The following is a 20,291-nucleotide window of genomic DNA, read 5'->3' as shown; positions in this document are numbered from 1 at the left end:
AGCAGCAGTCAGGCAGAGACATCCTCATTTATGGGCCACTTTTTTGACCTTGTTGGTCCAGTTCTAGGAAGAGTTGCCGAAAACCTCAGTGAGGCCCTTGACTTTTGGTTGTGTCCCTGTCTTGTCACTGCCTCTCTAAGCTTCGGTGGCGTATTTCCTGAGCTGTCTTCTTTTTTTTTTCATTCTAGCTTTTGAGGAACTTGAAAAAGCTTTGAGCACAGCACAAAAAACTGAAGAAGCCCGGAAAAAAATGAAGGCTGAGATGGATGAACAGATAAAAGCAATTGAAAAGACAAATGAGGAAGAACGGATAAATCTGCAGCAGGAGCTGAGCCGGGTAAAACAGGAAGTTGTAGACATCATGAAGGTAAGAATGAGAAGACTCCCTAAGACGGAAATCAAAGCTGATACTTAAAAATTTTTATTTTGTATTTAATCAACAAAACAATTGAGAAAAATTAACAGCAACCTATCACTAGTTAGTACTATGACATATTCTAGGTTTGTGATTATACTCATTTTTTATATCGTTTTGAAATTGAGTTTGTTGATATGTTTTGTTCTTATACATATGTTCTAGATTTCCCTCTTTATCCTTTAATCTTTCTCTTCCCAGAAATCCATCCTTTATAATATTGAAAGAAAAAAGGGAAGTAAGAGGGAAAAATATTAGCAAAAGTAATCAACTCATTGGAAAAAAAATGAGATGGTATCTGTAATATTGTTTACCCTGACTTCTACAGAACAGTTGGGGGAAGTATTTTCTTACATTTATTTTTTGGAGCCAAGTTTGTTTTTTATAATTTTACAATATTCATTTTCAGTTGTATTTTTTTTCTCATTTATATTGTTGTAGTCATTATGATCGATCATTTGATAAAGATTTATTAAGGACCTGTTATGTGCCAGGCTCTGTGCTAGGCTCTGAAAAAGCCCTGCCCTCAAGAAGCTTGCAATATAAAGGGAAAATGACATATGAACAAATAGATGGCAAACAAACTATATCCTATAGCCATCATTAACAGAGGGAAGGACTTCAAGGATGTAATGGATGGGGTTTTAGTTGGGACTTCTAAGGAAGCCAGGAGATAGGAATGAGAAGTTAGAGCATCCCAGGGATGGGGGGACAGCCAGAGCCAGAGATTCGTGTTGGTGGAAGCAGCAGACCACCAGTGGGGGAAAGGCTCTCAGGCTTTATCATGCTCATCGTGCTTCCCACTGCAGTACTCATGTCCCATGGTTGAGTCCTCCCCAATCGAAGTACAGCCACAGAGAGTCTTGCTTTTGATCTTCTGGTGTAACGAAGTCGTCTTTATGTCAGAGCTTCTGTGCTGGGTGGGCCTGGGCTGTCTGTCAGGGGTGGACTTGAGCTGCATCGTCACAAGTCTACATCGTTCTCCAGAGCAGCTGAAGGCCTGTGGCTTTGTCATGTAGTCTTAGAGAAAGACCCATTGGAAGCTTGCAGGTGCCCTGTACAAAAATCAGTCGTTTCTTTGGACCTCAGAGTGTTGGAGAGAACTGGAAGGAGAAATTCCAGGCTCTTTCTGACCTCACAGGGGAGAAGTGAGGGCTCAGAGAGGTGACAGTAAACGGCGGGCTGCACAGGCGACCTTCACTTCTCTGACTTCAGACCGACCACCTCGTCATGTGTCTTGCAGGGTCTGACTCACTGTGACCCTCTTCGGGGTCATCTTGGCCAAGAGACTGAGTGATGTTGTGTGGTGATGGTCCTTGCTACCCAGTTCTTATGGGCCCATCTGATTCTTCAGGCCCCCTCCTCCAGGGGAGGCTGGAGCAGTTGGCCATGAGGCAGATAGGGTGACTAGCTGGGCAAGGTCAGAGGCCGGATTTGAACTCCTGATTCCAAGCCTAGCACTCCCTGGCTGCCCTATGGAACCCCCACCTGATTTTATGTTGTATGATTGATGCTCTCTGAGGGGTATTGCATAGCATTGGTGAATCATTGCTCTTATTTGGCAGCAAGCACATGCCTACTATGTGAGAGGCTTCACTCTAGCAAAAGCTGGGCCCCTGGAGGGAGTCAGAGCCAAGATGGCAGAGCATCAGGAAGGAACTTGGATGTTCTAGTGACAAATAGATGCACTAGCCCAAAATCTGATCCGGAAATCTAAGGGAGGCCTGGGTAGGCGATTGGTGGACACTCAGCACAGGGCCTGGCCAGGAAGAGCTATACAGAGCCTTTTAGGGCCTCAGCGAAGGCTGGACTACATCCTAGGGCAGGAGAAAGTCTCAGAATGAAGCCTGGGTAGCTCAGTGGTCAGGGGGCTGGCTGATTACATGGGCTAAAGGCCAGAGGGCTAGGGACCTAGGCTGCAGACAAGGATAGAAGATACCAAACCTTGCCTGAAAACCAAACTCTGATTAGTCCTAAGCAAAACGAGTCCAAGAGTGCAAAAAAACATAGCTCTTGCTGAGGTTGGAATGGAAATCTGAGGGGATGCCCAGATGTGGGCTTTGGGGACTGGCTGACAAATTAAGTACATAAATGGCTATAAAAATGATGACGCACCTGGTGTGGGGAAAAAGCGAAGAACTCTGGTGTGAACTTCATGTGGGGTGAAAGGAGCAGAACCTGGCTAATAGTTGATGTTCGGTGGCAGTAACAACCTGGAAGAATCGAGAACTCTGATCAAAGTAGCGACCACCCATGACTACCCAGGACTCATAGTGAAGCGTCCTCCGCACCTTCTGATAGAGAGGTCAAGGACTCGGTGCAGAATGAGACAGGCAGGCAGCCTCACACACAGACACTAGCATAGATGTCTTTTTTGAACAAGGTCCGTGTTGAAATTTATTTTGCTTGATGATACGTGTTCAAAAGAGGGATTCTATTTTTCTTTTGTTTTCATTGGCAATGTAGGGAGAAGTGGAAGGGAGAGAAGGTAGATTTTTGTTTATTAAAAATATAATTAAATATTATTAAAGAAAAAAATACAAAAGCATCTGGTCTGAAGAACAATAAGGACACCAGTGAACCTGATTAAAGCATGCATGGGGATATGAGGAATATGGAAACGAAAGGTGGGGAGGTCTTTAGAAGACAAAGGATTTTCTATTTGACCCACAGGGTTGGTAGAATATGGGGCGTGTGTCGGGACAGTGACATGGCCAGACTGCAGGCGAATTTGGCTTCTGGGCAGAGGACGGCCAGGAACGGGGAGGATGTCTTTGTCTGGCCTGTGTTCCCCTATTAGAATGTAAGTCCCCTAGAACAGGAATTTTCTTTGGCTCCTGTTTGTGTTCTGCACACTGAGCACCTGGCACGTGGCAAATGTGTGACCAGTGCTTGCGAACTTGATGGGTCCCTGAGCTGCTTCCCACCTTCTCGGTGTCCTTTCTAAAATGGAGTGCTCACAGCTGAAAATAGGTTTTTTAGATACTGGTTTTGCAAAAGGGGACAGTACAACTTTTATATCATAAACTTCTTTTTAAATCCGGACTTCCCTGACTTGTACTTGAGAAGATTGGATTTCTTTATATAGTAGCATCTTCTGCTGTTGCTTGGGTTAGAGGTGTACCACCTTTGTGACAGTAAAGATTGCAAAAATGCCTTGGAAACAAGACTCAGGTGTTTTCTAAGACACTCCTGGAGAGAGTTTACTTACGAGAACTGTCAAAGAATTGGAAAATTGAGAATGTTTCTCTCTCTGTCGTTAATATTATTAAATGGATAATAACTTCTATTTTTAAAAAAATTATTAACACTATTTGCTGAGTTAATGATAAAAATTTGGTTTAGTTTTTATGAGCATGTGTTAAATACTGTATGGCAGATCATAGCACTAAAGATGTAGAAAGTGACTTGGGTGGAACTGGATTTTTCCGATTTCTCATCACCTAATTCGACCCAATGACTTGATTTCCAGGAACTTTAACTGTGCCCATTTGATTTTTCAGAAAACATCTGAAGAGAAAATCGCTCATCTCCAGAAGATGTATGCTGGGGAGCTTGCTAACAAGGAGAAGGAGCTCAATGAAAAATTTCAGGCTCGGGAAGAAGAATTCCAGAGGCAACTGAAAGAAGCTCTGGTTAAGTATTGGCTGTATTGGTTTTTGTAATTTAGTGTAGTAGCATCATGTTTTTTGTTTGGGTTATTTTGACAAAGGTCTTTGAAATCACACGTGGCCAAAAATCAGAGTTCTTTCATCCTCAACTGGAAGTGAAAGAGAATGAACGAGTCTGTGAGTGCAGGAGAGCTCTGGCCCTAGCTCTGGGGCTGTTCATTTTAAATGGTCTAGAAGTTAGTCCATTTATTTGATGTTCCTTGCCGTTTTATAATTTTTAACTTATAACGGAGAGCAGATTACCAGCAGGGTATTAGTAGAAAGAAAAATTGCACAGCATTTGTTAATGGGACTCTACATCTTATATAAATGTAAAATAGTTACTTTTATTGAAAATAGCAGCTTTCTCCCAAATAGATGTGTTTTACGTGGTAATCATGCATTATTCTTTTTGTTGAATATCTTTCAAAGAGATTTTAGGGGTATCTTTTGTTTGGCCAGCAATGTGCATTTCAGTCACTGACTCATAGAATTGGAGAGTTGGAAGGGACCTCCGACACTCTTTGTCATCCCCTATCTGAAGAGAACCTCTATTTTGACATCCTTGACTGGGGGTTTCTGAAGACCTTCAGAGGCACGTCACTTCTTGAGGCAGTTCATTTTGTTTCTTATAGATCTTCTTGTCAAGATTTGATCTTTTTGTAATTCTGTAGTCCTGCCTTCTTGGGCTAAGTAGAAAAGGACCAGTTCCTCCTCCATGTGATAGATTCAAACGCCTGGATTCAGCTCTCATGATCCTTTCCAGGCCTCTTCTTTCCCAATGATGCTTTTATGACATGATCTAGGTCTTTTGCCATTCCCTAAGTGTTCTCCCTAAGACCCTCTCTAGCTTTTGTACATGAACACTTGACCTCAGATGTGGTCAGATTAAGGCCAAGTACACCAAGAATGGATATATTTATAAGAATTCCTTTTTTAGCCAGTCCTCTGCTAAGGTAGCTTTTGCTTTTGGGGAGCCACTTCATACTTCTGGCTTATTGAATTTGCAATCTGCTTAAATCTTTTCCAGAACTATTGCTATGTAAACACGCCTCTCTCAGGCTGGACTTGGGATGTGTTGTTTAAAGCTTTCCATTTCTTCCTGTTTGCATCTCTGTTGCAAATGCATATGTTTTCTCTTTCACTGAAAACAGGGTTATAGATCGTAGATTCAGAGCTCACTGGAAACTTGGATATTGTCTAGTTCGACCTCTTTATTATACAGATGATGAAGCTGAGGTCCATGGAGTCTCAGTTACCTGCTAAAAGTCACACAGCTAGTAAATGATGTCAGGTGCAGTCTTCAAAACCAGATTTCACTTCCCTCTGCCACTTAATTCTAAAACAAACACTATGTGGCCTTTCAGAGGTAGTGAATTTTGGGACCATTTAGTAATGTTCTCCCTGTTGCAGCCATCTATTTTTTAAATATAAATGTTTTCCCAACAACCTTCTATAGTATTACATCTTGGAAAAATACAGTCCCTAAGGAATTAAAGTTGCAAATGGCTCTGAAAAAACTGGGAAGATGATGATGGGAGGGAAATCTGGTGCCCCCTAGGATGACCAATGCATAAGAAATGGCATTGGATGTATTCTTCAGGAAGGAGGTGTGACAGTTTAGTAAAAGAGGCTGGCCCATCCTATTCATAAAGGATAATAGAGGGGGAACCTCATATTTCTTTGATACCTTGCTATTTAAGAAGGCTAGAGAGAGCTTCTACCAACCAAGTTTGGTGGATTTTCTGTAATCTCCAGAATAAAGGAGACGAGTCCCTCAGTGTGTTGTGATTTCTTTTGCACGGGATATCCGTGTACCTGAGTTAACATTTCACTGACACTGAAATTTACACTTTTTGGAAATTTTTGAAAACTGTTTGGTGCAGTTGTGCTAGTGGAAAGAATTAATGAACAAGCCATGTCTTAGGACTGTGATGGTGATCTTTGTGTTAATAGTGAGTCTGCCAGATAAAGATTAGTCTGGGAAGGCTCTGTTTCCTTGTTTCAGCAAAATAGGACATGGAAGGAAAAGTAAGTTAATTTTTCTGTTTATTGCTTATCAGGATTACCAGAGGTTATCATTCTTTTTTTTCATTGTCAGCAGTTATTAGGGTCTTAAAAAGTACTTGATGTATAGCCATTATCTCTCCTCTGTTAATTGGTAGTTATTTTGTTATGCTTTAAAACCCTCATTAATTTGGATTTCACTAATTTGGAATCTGTGATAATTGGGACAGTGTCTGACTTAAGTTTCTGATTCTTAATGAAAAAAGGGCCTTACTAAGCAAATGAAAGGTACTTACCATTCCAGTTAACAATTTGAACAGGATCACAAAGGAAGTGTCAGCCTATTTAAGAAAATTGTTTTCAAGCACGGTAGAGGTGACTATTGACATAGAAGCAGAATAAGTATAAATGGAAAAGATAGCATTTATTACCCTGGGTCCTTGTAAATGATTCATTTTATTGAAGTTTTTACCCCTTGGTCAGACCAATTCTAGCTACGTTAAAATAAAAGTATTTGTTGCAAAATATTCTATGCTTCATGATTTCTACAAACTCAGCCAAGTTCTTGTCTTCTACATTAATGAAGTGTCATGTTTTTTATTCTAACTTGTGATTGCCATGAGCACAACAAAGTATAGCTTAATCTTTTTTTTTTTTTTTTTTAATCACAGGAAAATAATCAAACAGAGTATTTAAAGACCACTCAAGAAAAGGAGCAGCTGGAATTTCTTAATCATGAAAAACTTGAATTGGATAAAAAAACTTTACTCTTAAAAATAAGTGAGGATAAGCTTCGGGACCTACAGCAAGAAGCAGAGGCGTATAGAAATGTAAGTTTAAAGAAATTACTAGGGATGTGCCTTTGGACAAGTCACATTAGTGTTTGGGCCTTAGTTTCCTTCTCTCTAAAATAAGGATGTCAGGCTAAATAAAGGCTGTGATAGGTGGTGGCTCACTACAGCCACATCAGGCCCAAGGTCTGTTTTTGATTTAAGAAATGTAAAAATCATTCTTAAACTTTTCAATTTAAGAGGTTGCTTGGCTTGTGTTCCATAGTTTACTAAAGCATGGTCTTCACTTCCTCCTGGCTCTGAAATGTTATGTTTTTAGTACCATGTGTTCATTCATGGCATTAGAATAAATAGAAACAATTATTTTTTCACTAACTTATTAGTAAATGTTTATCATTTGATGTGAATTTCATATCACTATTTGTTTTCAAAAGATGATGCCATTTCATTATTTAAGATCATTGTGACTGAAAAGACCAGTCTTCTCTGTCCTAGATAATGTGTTGATGATTGCCTGTGGACACCATCTGACATAAGTCTCTGTTTAAACAAAGTTGTTATAGATTTATTACTTCTGGGGCAGTTAGGTGGCGCAGTGGATAGAGCACCAGCCCTGAAGTCAGGAGGACCCGAGTTCAAATCTGGTCTCAGACACTTAACAATTCCTAGCTGTGTGACCCTGGGCAAGTCACTTAACCCCAGCCTCAGGGGAAAAAAAAAAGATTTATTACTTCTAACCACTATGACATTTCTTTTATGTCTTTGCTGTCATAGAAATAGCCCTAAATACTTTTGTTGGCAAAAGTCAGACCCATTCCTTTAAAGTATATTTGTCTGAAAAGTTACAGTAATAACTTTCTCCTATCTATGATAAATAGTTTGAAATATTATGAATTAAATTTAGGGTAGAAATTTTTTGCCTTTTTGTTTTATGTTTTTTTTTTTTTTTTTTTGGTAAAATTAGCAGTGAAAGAAATACAGTATATTCTTTCTTTTATCTATTTTGATATCTAGAATGGCTCTATTTTCATTAGCTTAATTTTGTCTAACCAGTTTGTAAATATCGTGTCAATATTAGTCATGCTGGTCCACGTGTGCCTCAGTTAAATGTATCCTCTCTTATTTCTAGCGAATCCTAGAGTTGGAAAGCTCCCTGGCAAAGTGCTCTCAAGATAGCAAGAATCGGGTAGAAGAGATGCCCTTACAAATGGAATCCGAGCGAAACAAGCACAATGCAGAAATCACAGTCATGGTTGAAAACCATAAAGCAGAATTAGAAAGCGTGCAGAAAGAGCAGGAACAACTTTGGACAGAGAAACTTCAAGTTCTAAAGGCGCATCACCAGACTGAAATCGAGCAGCTCAGGGAGAAATACAAACAAGAACAAGAGGCATTATTGAAAGAGAAGGAGACTGTGTTCCGTGGACACATAGAAGAGATGAACGAGAAGACATTAGAAAAGCTTGATGTGAAGCAAACAGAGTTAGAAGCATTATCTTCGGAGTTGTCCGAAGTATTAAAAGTTCGCCAGAATCTGGAAAAAGAGCTCTCTGCCTTAAAGAATGAAACAGATCAAGTAAAGCGGGAGCTTGAGGCAAAGCTGGATGAACAGAGAATTCAGCACCAGCAGCAAGTTGACGTGCTGATTGAAGAACAAAAACTCTCCATCCAGAATATTGAGAAAGTATTGAAAGATGAAATCAATCAACTTGGGCATCTGCTAAAGGAAAAGGAACGACATTTGGAAGAGCAGCAAGCACAGCAGCAGAAATTAGAGGAATCTATCAAAAGAGCTGAAACAGAGCTTAAACAAGCGTCAGATAAGATAGATATTTTTCAGTCACACCAAAATAACTCCAACGAACAGGTTAAGGCCTATGAGAGGCAGCTTTTAGAATTGCAGCAGAAATGGACTGATGTGGAAGCAGAGAAAGATCGCCTTGAAAAACAGATGGCAGAAGCTGATAGTCAAAAGAATCATCTCAATGTGGAACTGGACTCTTATAAAACTCAGGTACAAGATTTAATGCTGCAGCTGGAGAAAGACCATCATGAAATGGATCAAAAACTCCTTTCTCTAACCAATCAACATGAGTCTCAATTCAAAGATCTCAGTAAGGAATTAGAACAGACCAGGCAAAGTTTGACCGAAAAGGAAAATGAAATTTTACACATGAAAGAAGCGCAGGGCCAGGAAATCAACAATTTTAAGCAAAAACTGTCAGCCATAGAAGAAAGCATGAAGACTTTGGAAGAAGAACATGAGAACAAATTGAAGAATCAAGAAATCAAAATGGAAAAAATGAAACAGAACACAAAGGAAGTGCAAGAAATCTTCAAGAAGAAACTGTCAGATCAGGAAGCTAAGTTGAAAAAAGAACTTGAAAACTCACAGCTAGAGTTTAGCGAGAAAGAAAAACAGTTTAATGCAAAAATCTTGGAGATGGCCCAGGCTAGTTCTGCTGGAATGAATGACACTATTTCAGAACTGAAGAAGAACCAAAAGGAGCAGGTGGAAAGTCTTACAGCGGCGCATCAGCGAGAGCTGAATGAGATCGTGTTAAGTTGGGAAAAGAAGGTGGGTCAGCAAGCCGAGGAGCTCCAGGAGAAGCATGAGCGAGAGCTCCAGGAGAAGGAGCGTGAAGTGACCTTGCTGAAAGAGGAGGGTGTGAAGCAGGGAGTACTGCTGGATGAGCTCCAGGAGCAGCTGAGGCAGAAGTCTGCTCACGTAGAAGTGCTGACCCAGAGCGCGGCGGACATGAAGATGCGGCTCGAGGCTCTGGAGGCTGACTTGGATCATTCTGTCAGAGAAAGGGCTTCTCTTCATGAGCAGATAAGGGAGCTGAAGGCACAGGAAGCAAAAGAGGAGCAGAAGCTTTTGGAGGTAACTGAGAAGTTGAAAGCTACTGAAGAGCAACTTAGGGCTTTGAAATCTTCATGTGAAGCACATGAGAAGAAAGTAGCAGCTGACCACTCACACTTTCAGAAACTCTCTGAAAAACTAGCAGCCCAGCTGCATGCATACTGCCAGGAAGCCGAAGCCCTCCTGCAAGCTAAAACCAGTGAGCTGATTGAGAAAAGTCACAGTAAAATCGAGATTGCGCTCTCTAGGGTTTCTTATTGCCAGCGCCAGACAGCTAAAGTGAAGGAAGTGATGTTAATTCAAACTCGTAAAATCCCTGAACTAGAAGCAAAACTCCGACAGGCAACAGAACAACAAAACGTATTAAGTAATTCTTTGCAATGTTCAGTTCATCAATTAGAAGAAAAAGAAAATCAGATTAAGAGCATGAGCGCTGACATTGAAGGCCTTGTCACAGAGAAAGAGGCGTTGCAGAAAGAAGGAGGGCATCAGCAGCAAGCTGCCTCCGAGAAGGAATCTTGCATCACTCAACTCAAGAAGGAGCTGGCGGAAAACATCAATGCCGTCACCCTGATGAGAGAGGAGCTCCAAGAAAAGAAATCTGAAATCGGCAGCCTCCAAGACCGTGTACGGGAGCTGAACGCCCAACTTCAGAACAGCATTAGCTTAACAGAAAAAGAGGAGGCCTTGTCGCTGATGAATAAGCAGCACCAAGAGGCCCAACGGGAACTGCTCAACCAGGTCCAAGATTTATCCCTGACAGTCGACACCTTGAACAAGGAGAAAGTGTCGGCTCTTGAGCAGGTGGATCACTGGATGAATAAATTCTCTGAGTGGAAGAAGAAAGCCCAGTCAAAGATTACACAGAATCAGAATGCTATTAAAGACTTACAGGTGCAATTAGAGCTAAAAACAAAGGAGTCTAGTGAAAAAGATGAACAGATCAATTCATTAAAAGAGAACCTTGATCAGGAAAAAGAAAGTTTTCAAAGTTGGAAGGGTGAACTCGAAGAAAGGGAGAGTAAGAAGGAGAAACATGAGTGTGACTTACTAGCCAAGTTAAATGTCCACTTGGCAAGAATTGCGGAGTTAGAGGAGCATGTTAACCAGAAAACAGCAGAAAACACGTGCTTAGCGGAAGAAGTGAGAAGACATTGTGAAAAGGAAGAACAGCTTCAGCGTGCTCAGGAGCGAGGGGAGGCGCAGCTGTTGCAGCTTCAGACGCAGGTGGATGCTCTGAAGTCAGAGCTGGAGGCTCGACGGAAGGAGACGGAGCACGCCATCGCGTGCAGCGACAGAAGCAGAGCAGAGCAGTTGAAGGCCCTGCAGGAGCGCCTGGATGCAGAAAATGCTGCCAAGTTGGCAGAGCTGAAGAAGAAGGCCGAACAAAAAATTGCCACCATCAAGAAGCAGTTGCTGTCCCAAATGGAAGACAAGGAAGAGCAGCACAAGAGAGAAGCCGAAAGCCAGGTGACAGCATTGACCCAGCAGCTGCAGGAAAGGGAACATGAGGTTCAGCATCTTCTCCAGCAGCTGAAGTCTGCAGGCAGGCAGGTGCAGGGGCCTGCAGGAGAGGCCATGGCTGATGCGCCTGTGGCACAGGTTGCAGAGGGGGAGACTGGCTGGGAGGAAAGGGCTCGGGCTGAGACGCAGGAGCTTCTGGCAGAGCAGGAGCAGCAGGACTCGGAAAGGCAGAAAACCCCCCAAGAGGAGGGCCAGATGGCAGAAGAAGAGAGAAAGGGGCTAGATGCCCCTGGTGCAAGAGAGCGGGAAGAAACCAGTGTGGGAGTGGGGTTGCTGATGGCTGGCCCCGGACAGTTGCAGGCTTTCCCGCAGCAGCTGGAGGAGAGAGAACAGCCAGTGGAAGTCATAGGGAACAGTGGTGAAAGCGGCCCAGAGGCCCAGACAGCTCTGGCCACCCAAGGCCTGCAGGAGGACCTGCGCTCTGAGCTGGAGGAGGCTGAGCGGGACCGGCAGCGGCTACGCAAGGAGGTAAATCGCTTGCAGAAGGATTTACGGACTCTGAGGAAGGAGCACCAGCAGGAGTTGGAAATAACCAAGAAAGAATGGGAAGAAGAAATGGAGAAAAAACTGAAGTAAGTTTTGTCCATGCCCCAAAAGTCAGCAAGTGTGACGTGGTTCCTGGTTACAAAGTTCTTTGAGGTGGGATGGGGCATGGGGGCAGGGAGGTCCTGGGGAAGGACTGGCAAAGGGCAGTGGCCAGGCTGCTAAAAGGCAAGGGTTGGCACACTGTGCCACCCAGCGGTCCTTTTATTCCAGGTGCAGGAGGAAGCTGTTGGATGGACAAGGGATGGGGCAGGCTTGTGTTTTAGAAACAGGTGATCATTTGGCTGCTCTGTGGGTATTGGAGCAGAATAGAGACCCTGGATAGAAGACCGGTGGCAGTGATAGTGGTAGTGGTAGTGGTAGTAGTAGTGTAGCCATAGTGGTAGTGAGCAAAGGGGAGTAGGGTCTTGAACACAGGAAGCTATAGTGGAACTGCAGAGAAGGGGATGGGGATGGGGAATTGGGGACTTTGGAAGCCACCAGAAAGGCCCCTCACCAAATTTGGCTCTCATTTTAGCTTGTTTAATCTGTAGTTTTAAAAATGTTGTATTAATAGCTGTAAAGTAGAAATTTAAAGAGTGTTCCATGTTTAATGGGAAAAGGATGTTTCTCTTTCATATAAGATAATTAAGTGATTTTGTTCTCTTTATATGAAGATGTTTGATTTTAAAATTTTGTTGGACAGGATGGAACAGGAAGATAATGAGCTGAAGCATAACTCCAAGTTAAAACAATTAATGAGGGAGTTTAATACCCAGCTGGCTCAGAAGGAACAAGAACTAGAAGCAACAATCAAAGAAACCATCAGTAAGTAAAGCACAAATTTATTACCAGAGAAACCCCAAATCCACTAATGATATTTAAGCTCCATCCTTGTCACCGTGTGAAGTACTTTGAATAATCAAACCGACCCCCTCCCAGATCACAGCTCCAAACGTTATTTCCCTAAGGTTTATAGTGGGGTAGGAGCAGTGTTGGCTGGGCACTGGGCCCTACTTCACTGTTAGGAGAGAAAAGCAAAGGGAAAGAAATAGAGTGCCCAGGAAGAGACATTGGTCAGCTGACATTGGTCGGGGTGAAAATCTCTGGTGATTAAAAGTGTGTGAGCAGAGTAAGTGTGTGTGTGTGTGTGTGTGTGTGTGTGTGTGTGTGTGTGTGTGTGTGAGAGAGAGAGAGAGAGAGAGAGAGAGAGAGAGAGAGATTTAACTTAAAATTCCCATAAGCCTTTGTAGGAGTTGGAGGTAAGGGAAAAATAAAACAACGTGGAGTCAGAAGTTGAGATTTACATGCTTTTGTGAGGCATGCACCGTGTTCTATTATTTTTCCTTATAATGTTTAACAAATGAGTTGGGTTGTCAGTCCTGGGGTTTGGGGGAAGGACATATTGTGTGTATGTGTGCTGTGTGTGCACTTGCACGTTTATATAATTTTATGCAGAAATGATGTATATGTACAAAAACTTTCTTTGTGGAAAAATTCATTCCTAATTAGTCTCATTAAAGTCAGTTGAGAAGAAGGCTAATTTTTGGAAGTGGACTAGTGTCTCTCTGTGACTCATGCCTTTTCCTCTCTTGTTGCTTGTCAGGTAAAGCCCAAGAAGTGGAGGCAGAGCTCTTAGAAAGCCACCAAGCAGAGACAAATCATTTGCATAAAAGAATTGCGGATAAAGAAGAAGACTTACAAAGAACAGCCAAGAGATATGAAGAAATCCTTGATGTAACCCTGCTTTTGTTTGCTTCTTTTAGCTTCAGTTAAGTTTATTTCCTCCCAGTCAAAGATAAGCTAGTGGCTCACTCTCTTTCCAGTCTGCTTTTGCGCCATTGACTGTTCACATGACTTTTGTACCAGACAGATCCATTTGATTGCGTTCTTCCATGGCTTCAGCCTCCTAAGGAGCTCTGGCCAAATCCTGAGGCAGGGACAGGAATGTAGGGATCAGGGCACGTCCCTGAGTCTGGGTTTCCTCATTAAGTAGGAAGGAACCTGAACTCAGCAGAACAATTCTGAGCAAAAAGCTTTTTTGAGGCAGGCTTCTTAGCTGTCGCTGCAGTTAGCAGACGGTGGTTTCGTCTCCACTGTGTGTTCATTTAGGAATCCCACATGCTATTTGCTACATCTTGTTAATTAACTTTTTTTATCTCAAAGGCACGAGAAGAAGAAATGACTGCTAAAGTTACTGAACTCCAAGCACAGTTGGACCAGCTGCAAAAGGAATACCAGCAGAGACTCCATGAAGAAGAGGAGAATCCGAGTAGTGAGAAAGTGAGCCAGCCCCTATTTCCCCAGTGTCTGCTCTATAAAAAAGCACCGGGTGGGGTGGGGTGGGGTGGGCAGAGAACAAGGTGGCCCTTGTGTCAGGGCTGGAGGTAGAATGTGTCCCCAAGTCTGCGTGTCAGAGAATGTAATCTGCAGAGCAGAGGAAGGATGGCCAGCCAGTGGAGCAGGGAGCTGGGAAGGAAGGAAGAGGTCTTGGCTGGGGGAATCCTGGGAGAGCCCGGCCTGTGGGGATGCGGAAAGGGAGCCTTGTTCTCCACAGCCGGTCTCAGTAGGGCTGGCATGGGGTAGGGGGGGCACTCCCACCTCTTTTTTTAGACACCAGGTCTCTTGGCGGGAATCCATAATCACAGTAGCCATACTTTTGACTTGGTGTGCAGGGGCATAGACTGTGAAATGAGCCATTTTTCAATATCTGCTTTGTGCTGAGCATCAGGCTAAGTGCTTATGATGGGATCTTATTACAGCCTCATAGCAATCCTGAGAAGTAGGTGCTGTTAATATCTCCACTTTATAGATGAGGAAACTGAGGGAGACAGCATCTTAGCTACTGTACCACCAAGTGGCTGCTATTTATATTGAGCTTTTAGCCTCCTCCAGATTTTGTGTTTTTGTTTAAACTATGGTCTAGGCCTTTCTGATCCTGTACGGTGCAATTGATTTTTTTTTTTTTTTTTTTTTTTTTTAAATCAAAGTGTAAGACTTTACACTTGTTCCTTTAAAACTGAATTTGATTTGATTCGGCCCATTGTTCTAGCAGGGATTTTCCCCTGCCTTTTTTTTTTTTTTTAATCAGAAGGTTATTTTTTATTGAATTTTATTTGATTTTCAAGTTTATATTCTCTCCCTGTTATAAACATATATAGTAAAGCAAAAGATAATGTATTTGTTTTTGCTTTACTATATATGTTTATAACAAGTTTTATTTTTCTTGCTTTCTCAAAGATGGCTTGAAGAAAGAAGGGAGAGAATATAAACCTGAAAATCAAATAAAATTCAATAAGTAACCTTCTGATTTAAAAAAAAAATGTCTGTGTCTTTGTGATCCCACTTGGGATTTTCTAGGCAAAGATATTGGAGTCATTTGCCATTTCCTTCTCCAGCTCATTTTACGGATGAGAAAACTAAGGCAGACAGGGTGAAGTGACTTGCCTGAGGTCACACAGATAGGCATCTGAGGATTTGAACTTCAGTCTTCCTGAATCCACACCTAGCTCTCTATCCACTGTGTTACCTGGCTGCCTTTTTGATTAATCTGTGACATTTGTTATCATTTAATTTCTTTACTTTTTAGATTTATTCACCTCGAGATTTCATCCCTGTAGTGTCCTATTGTCTCTTAATTGTAATCCTTCTCTGGGAGGAGGTTTCTTTTCTGTAAATCCTTTTCTCTGTGAGCAGGTTTCTTGGGAGGCTTCTGGAGCCTCCACATCTCCACTGCACCAGTTGATATTTATTCTTGACCTAGTTGTACCATGATTATAATGCAGTACATTAAAAATGTGTTTTTTTTTTAAATTCACTCATTGAAAACTTGAGGGGCATTTAGTCAGAAATATTACCATAAAATTCGTAAAGGTCCTGAGTGTATGTACAAAAGTAAACATTTTGAAGAAAATTTAAGAAAGTTTTTTAAACATCAGTTTTACATTGGCTTTGTCACGAATTGAGAACTGATTGAATGAACTAGAATTTTGACCTGTTACTTACTTTACTTCCTGGCATTCATTTCTGTATTTGCCAACTTTGATGTTTGTTTCAAGCAGGAACGTTACCTTTTTTCTTTTTTTCTCTTTTCAGGTCACAATAATGGATCTCCAGGTAGGTCCTGAATTTCTCAGGAGCATTTTTTGTTATAATGAATCCAAGAAGAGGTTTCTCTGCAAAATGTGGCCTTGTGTTAACAAAGAGTAGTTTGTTTGAAAAATCCCTTTTTTGTTTTTTTCAGACCCAGCTGGCCCAGAAAACCACTCTTGTCAATGATTCCAAGTTGAAAGAGCAGGAGTTCAGAGAACAGGTGAGGGAAGTTTGGGTTTGTGTAAGAGATGGTGCCGGCAAACTTTGCTCCTGGAATCTGTGCTCCTGGGAAGATATGGGCAGGCGGCTCACTTGATGGATCCGCATTAAGCCCATCCTGGCATCATGGGAGCATGGGGCTGATGGGAACATCCTTTGGCTGTGTAAGGAAGGTCAAAAGGGCCTCGGCTAGAAGTAGAAGCAGCTGGGTCAGCGGTAGGATCAGAGCCAGGTGTGATTGCTGTTCTGTTAGAGGAAAGTATAGAGACCCAGTCTTTAAAAAGGCATTGAATATTGAACATTTAAACTTGGCTTTCATTTAGCTAGAATTTAATTTTGCTGAGTATTAATAGGCCTTGAAATTTTTTGAACTATTTCTGAATTAGAAAGATTATGTTTTTAATTTTAAAAATTGTTATATGATTAATGTAAATTTAATGATTAAGACATTCTTTAAATCTTCCATTTGGTCTTTTAATTATCCCAAACTGATGAGAGCATGTTTTTAGTGCTTGAAGGCATTTATCTTTGGATAAAATATTGAGTTTTTATTACTTGCTACAAGGTTTAATTAGAAGAATATTTTTATTTTTGACTCATAAAGTAAAAAATTGAATCATTGAAGTTAATATTTCTGTTGCTGAATTTGTATACATGTGTACCAAGTATTAAGCCTTATTGGTAGCCAAAGAAAGCTACAAGGTGAGTAGTAGGTCCAACCTTCATTCTGTCCACTCTTCTTTTGGCTTTTGGAAGCATCGTCTTGAGTGGATTGACTTGAGCTTTCAGGATGTGTTTGCAGAGATCTGTCCATTTCCTCCCATCCTTTAGTTTCTCTTTGACATTTACTCCCACGCTCTCTCTATGCTGCTTCCTACAATGTCTTTGGTCATCTCTCGTGATTCTGCTCTTGGAATTCTGTTCTGAGGAGTGCTTTTTGAACACCCCAATCCTCATGTCCCTGCCTGTTGTGGGTTATGGTAACATTAACTTTCATGGATTGCTACCTTGGTGATATTTTCATAATTCTTTATGTAGCCATTCTGATTCTTAGACACATTTCTCATTTTTCTTCATATTTTAATAAAAACGATTTTATTGGTAACTTTTAGATTCATACTCTGGAAGACCGGTTAAAGAAGTATGAGAAGAACATGTATGTTACAACAGTGGGGATGCCTTACCAAGGTGAGGAGATTTACTCATTTTTTTACTAGACATTAACTAAAAGTAATTCTTTTTTACTAGTATTAAACAAAAAGTAATTTCTTAAAGGAACCTTAAAATCAGACTGATGTGATTTGGAAATAGGCTCTCCCTTTGGAGTGAAAGAGCTGTAATACCGGGCAAAGGGTGGCTGGATGTTGAATATTAGGAAGCAACTATCTCGAGGCCCGGTAGAAGCTTTGGTTACTTTTTACATTCTTGGACTTGATGGAAAAGTAACTGAGAAGTTAAAAACAAAACAAAACAATCCTTTTTGTTTTCTCAGATAATTTTTTGGGTATCAGTCACAGACATTTAACATTCTTCTGTGGTTTTGGAAGCTCTGTGATCCCTTCTCATTTGAGAACAAGAGAAAAACGAAATGAATCATTTCATTGAAAATCTGTACTCCCAGTTCATGGAGCTGTCACTTTAGTTGTGGCCTTCTCTTGCTCAGAAAATCCACCCTAGCCTGCTGCTGGGCTGCTGGCCTCCAGGCCTTCTGCACTCTGGCCTGGTTTTTGGCCCAGATTGTTCTCCCCCTCACCCCCATCCCCTAATTCAGTGAACTTCATTGATTGTAAGCCCAGGATCAGATATCAGCTCTTCTCTTTGGCATTTGGAGACCCACAAAACCTTTCCCCTCCTTTCCCTCAGATGTTCCTATCCCGGCCCACATTTGTGTTCAAACCACTTTAGCTGACTTGCTGGGAGACTCCTTTCAGACCCAACCTCTGGGAGGATCTTGTTTGTTTTATTGGTCATTGTTTAAAAAACCTTGGGATGATCGGCATGTGCCAAAAGCCATTAAAATACTTTACGATATTGGACTTGTTTGTAGTTAAAGTTTTGACAGGTCCTTCTTATACTGTCCAATTTTTATTCGTTAAGGTGAAAATTTAAGTCCTGAATTAGCTTTATCCAGCAGGGATTAACATAGGTAGCGGGGGCTTGTGCCTAGGTGAACCCTTTGGTAGAACCACAGCCACAGCCATTATCTCCCAACCCAATCATCATGGCTGGCTCTTGGCCCGAGCTGGCGATCTCTCCCTCCTCAAGTCTGTCTCCTGGCTTTCCTGCCTCCTTTCAGGTCTCACCTAAAATTCCACCTTTTACAAAGAACTTTTCCATCCCTTCAATACCAAAAGTTTCCTTCTGATTATCTCTATTCTACTTTTTTTTTTTTTTTTAATGTAGTCATGTCATTTGTTTATTTTCTAACTCAGGCCTGCTCTGTATTAGATACTTAAATGCATATTTAATTGACTGCTGGCTAATAGGATCAGGTGAAGCTTCCTGCAGGAGCTGTTGCTGGAGGGAACCTAGAAGGAAACCTAAGCAATCTCAGAGCAAAAGGAAGGCAAGAGTGTGTTCTCGGCAGGTAGTCCAACTTGTGCAAAGGGATCAGAATATCAAGTTTAGATAGCAGCAAGCGGACCAGTTTGGCTAATAAGAGCAGTAATAACAGCAGTAGCCAACAGTTGTGCGGTGCTTTACAATTACTAGCTGATTTTTATTCTCAGCAACATCCTCACTTTGCAGAGGAGGGGACTGAGGCAGAGAATCCCTACTCTCAAAGAGCTTTCACTTCAATGGCGGAGACAGGATCGAGGAAAGGTTTCAACTACAAGTTAATTGGCACAGCAGTACAGAGGAAATTCCCCCTCTTTAGTGCCATTATTTAGCTGCTGTTTCCAGGCCTCCTGGGTTCAGGGAGCTGAGTTGTCTCCATTGGGGTCTGAAGTGGGGATGGTTGTTTGCTTTGACAGGCTCTTGCTGTCTCCTGCCTCCCTCAGGGTTCCCTGGCTTCAGTGAGCTTGCTTACTTGTCTTGTGTGTGGCAGTCAGTGGGATGGCCGACCCCTTTTCAGGAGAATTACTTGTTGTAAGGGCTGAGCTGGATGTGAGAATCACATCCTTTATAGAATTTCCTCTTTTTTTCTCCCTTCAAAGATGGAGTCAGGGGTAAGGGAAGTCCAGAAATTATTGACTGCTGTGCTTTGGCAGAAATGGGGCTCAATGAGTTTGTCCATCAAAGAAATTATTTGAAAGGATGCAGCATAGTCTGCCCTCCTAGTTGCCACAGGCAGTGGAAATGTGGCCAGCATTTGATAGGAAGAACACTTCATCACCTGACACTGAGCTACCTTGTTAGAAGGGCCATACCTCGACTAACCTGCCCGTGTGAAATGTTTCCTTGGCTAAACTGACTTGATGAAGTGGAGTTGGTAGTTTGTACACTGAGATGTCTCTCAGGATACGCAGATACTTTGTGGCTTTGCTGTGATAGGATCTTTGAGTATTTTTTTTTTTTAATCTGGCTAATCTTTATGCCAGTGCTATTTCAGAGATTGTTACTTGTATTGTTCAAATTTCGCTATTGTTCCTCTGGAATCATGGAGAATGGATTCATTATGACTTTCAGAGTTGCTTGGTTTAACGATGTTGTTTTGTAAATAGTTTTTCTGGTTCTACTCAGTTTAGTTCGTAAAACTCCCAAGTTTCTCTGAAATTGCTGTCTTGATCGTTTTTGTGGCATGGTTGTATTCCATCACAGTCATTTATCACAATTTGTTCAGCCATTCCCTGGCTGATGGCATCCCTGCGATTTCCATCACAAAAGGAGCAGCTATAAATGTTTTCATACATCTAGTCCTTTTTCCTTTTTTTTTTTTTTTTTTTTTTTTTTTTAGGTTTAGAACTGGAGGCAAAAATCTGTTCAACATTTTTTCATAGTACCTCGTATGTAGACATAGAATGAGGTGTGCTTGTCAAGATAAGTTGAAGCTAGATCAGATCGTTATCATGTTATTTGACAGAAACAGGCTCCAGAAAGGCCTTCCATGTAGAAAATGGGTCATCATCTTTGTTCTAGGCCTAACTGATTTTGCATTCTCTTTACCAGCTTCTCACAACTTTTGGGGTCACTGAATACTTAAAAAGAATGATACAGCCCGGAAGTGTCAGAGCTGGTATACAGTGCCCGCTTGGGAGTGGGAGAGA

The 20,291-nt window shown here is 41.7% G+C and overlaps 1 protein-coding gene across 4 annotated transcripts in view; it reads left to right on the top strand.

Moving 5' to 3' along the window:
* GOLGA4 (golgin A4) overlaps window positions 1-20,291 on the top strand; it is a 90,269-nt gene that overhangs the window by 53,524 nt on the left and 16,454 nt on the right. For all 4 annotated transcript variants that reach the window (XM_074284364.1, XM_074284363.1, XM_074284362.1 and 1 more), the window contains 10 exons: window positions 189-367; window positions 3,919-4,050; window positions 6,744-6,902; window positions 7,993-11,822; window positions 12,479-12,600; window positions 13,379-13,509; window positions 13,939-14,055; window positions 15,868-15,888; window positions 16,016-16,084; window positions 17,196-17,271. In XM_074284364.1, the coding sequence (XP_074140465.1) occupies window positions 189-367; window positions 3,919-4,050; window positions 6,744-6,902; window positions 7,993-11,822; window positions 12,479-12,600; window positions 13,379-13,509; window positions 13,939-14,055; window positions 15,868-15,888; window positions 16,016-16,084; window positions 17,196-17,271 (4,836 nt within the window). The remainder of the gene's footprint in view (window positions 1-188; window positions 368-3,918; window positions 4,051-6,743; window positions 6,903-7,992; window positions 11,823-12,478; window positions 12,601-13,378; window positions 13,510-13,938; window positions 14,056-15,867; window positions 15,889-16,015; window positions 16,085-17,195; window positions 17,272-20,291) is intronic.

The sequence above is a fragment of the Sminthopsis crassicaudata genome, chromosome 1 (assembly GCF_048593235.1).
Source record: "Sminthopsis crassicaudata isolate SCR6 chromosome 1, ASM4859323v1, whole genome shotgun sequence".
NCBI lineage: Eukaryota > Metazoa > Chordata > Mammalia > Dasyuromorphia > Dasyuridae > Sminthopsis > Sminthopsis crassicaudata.
This window is presented reverse-complemented; position numbering and strand designations above follow the sequence as displayed.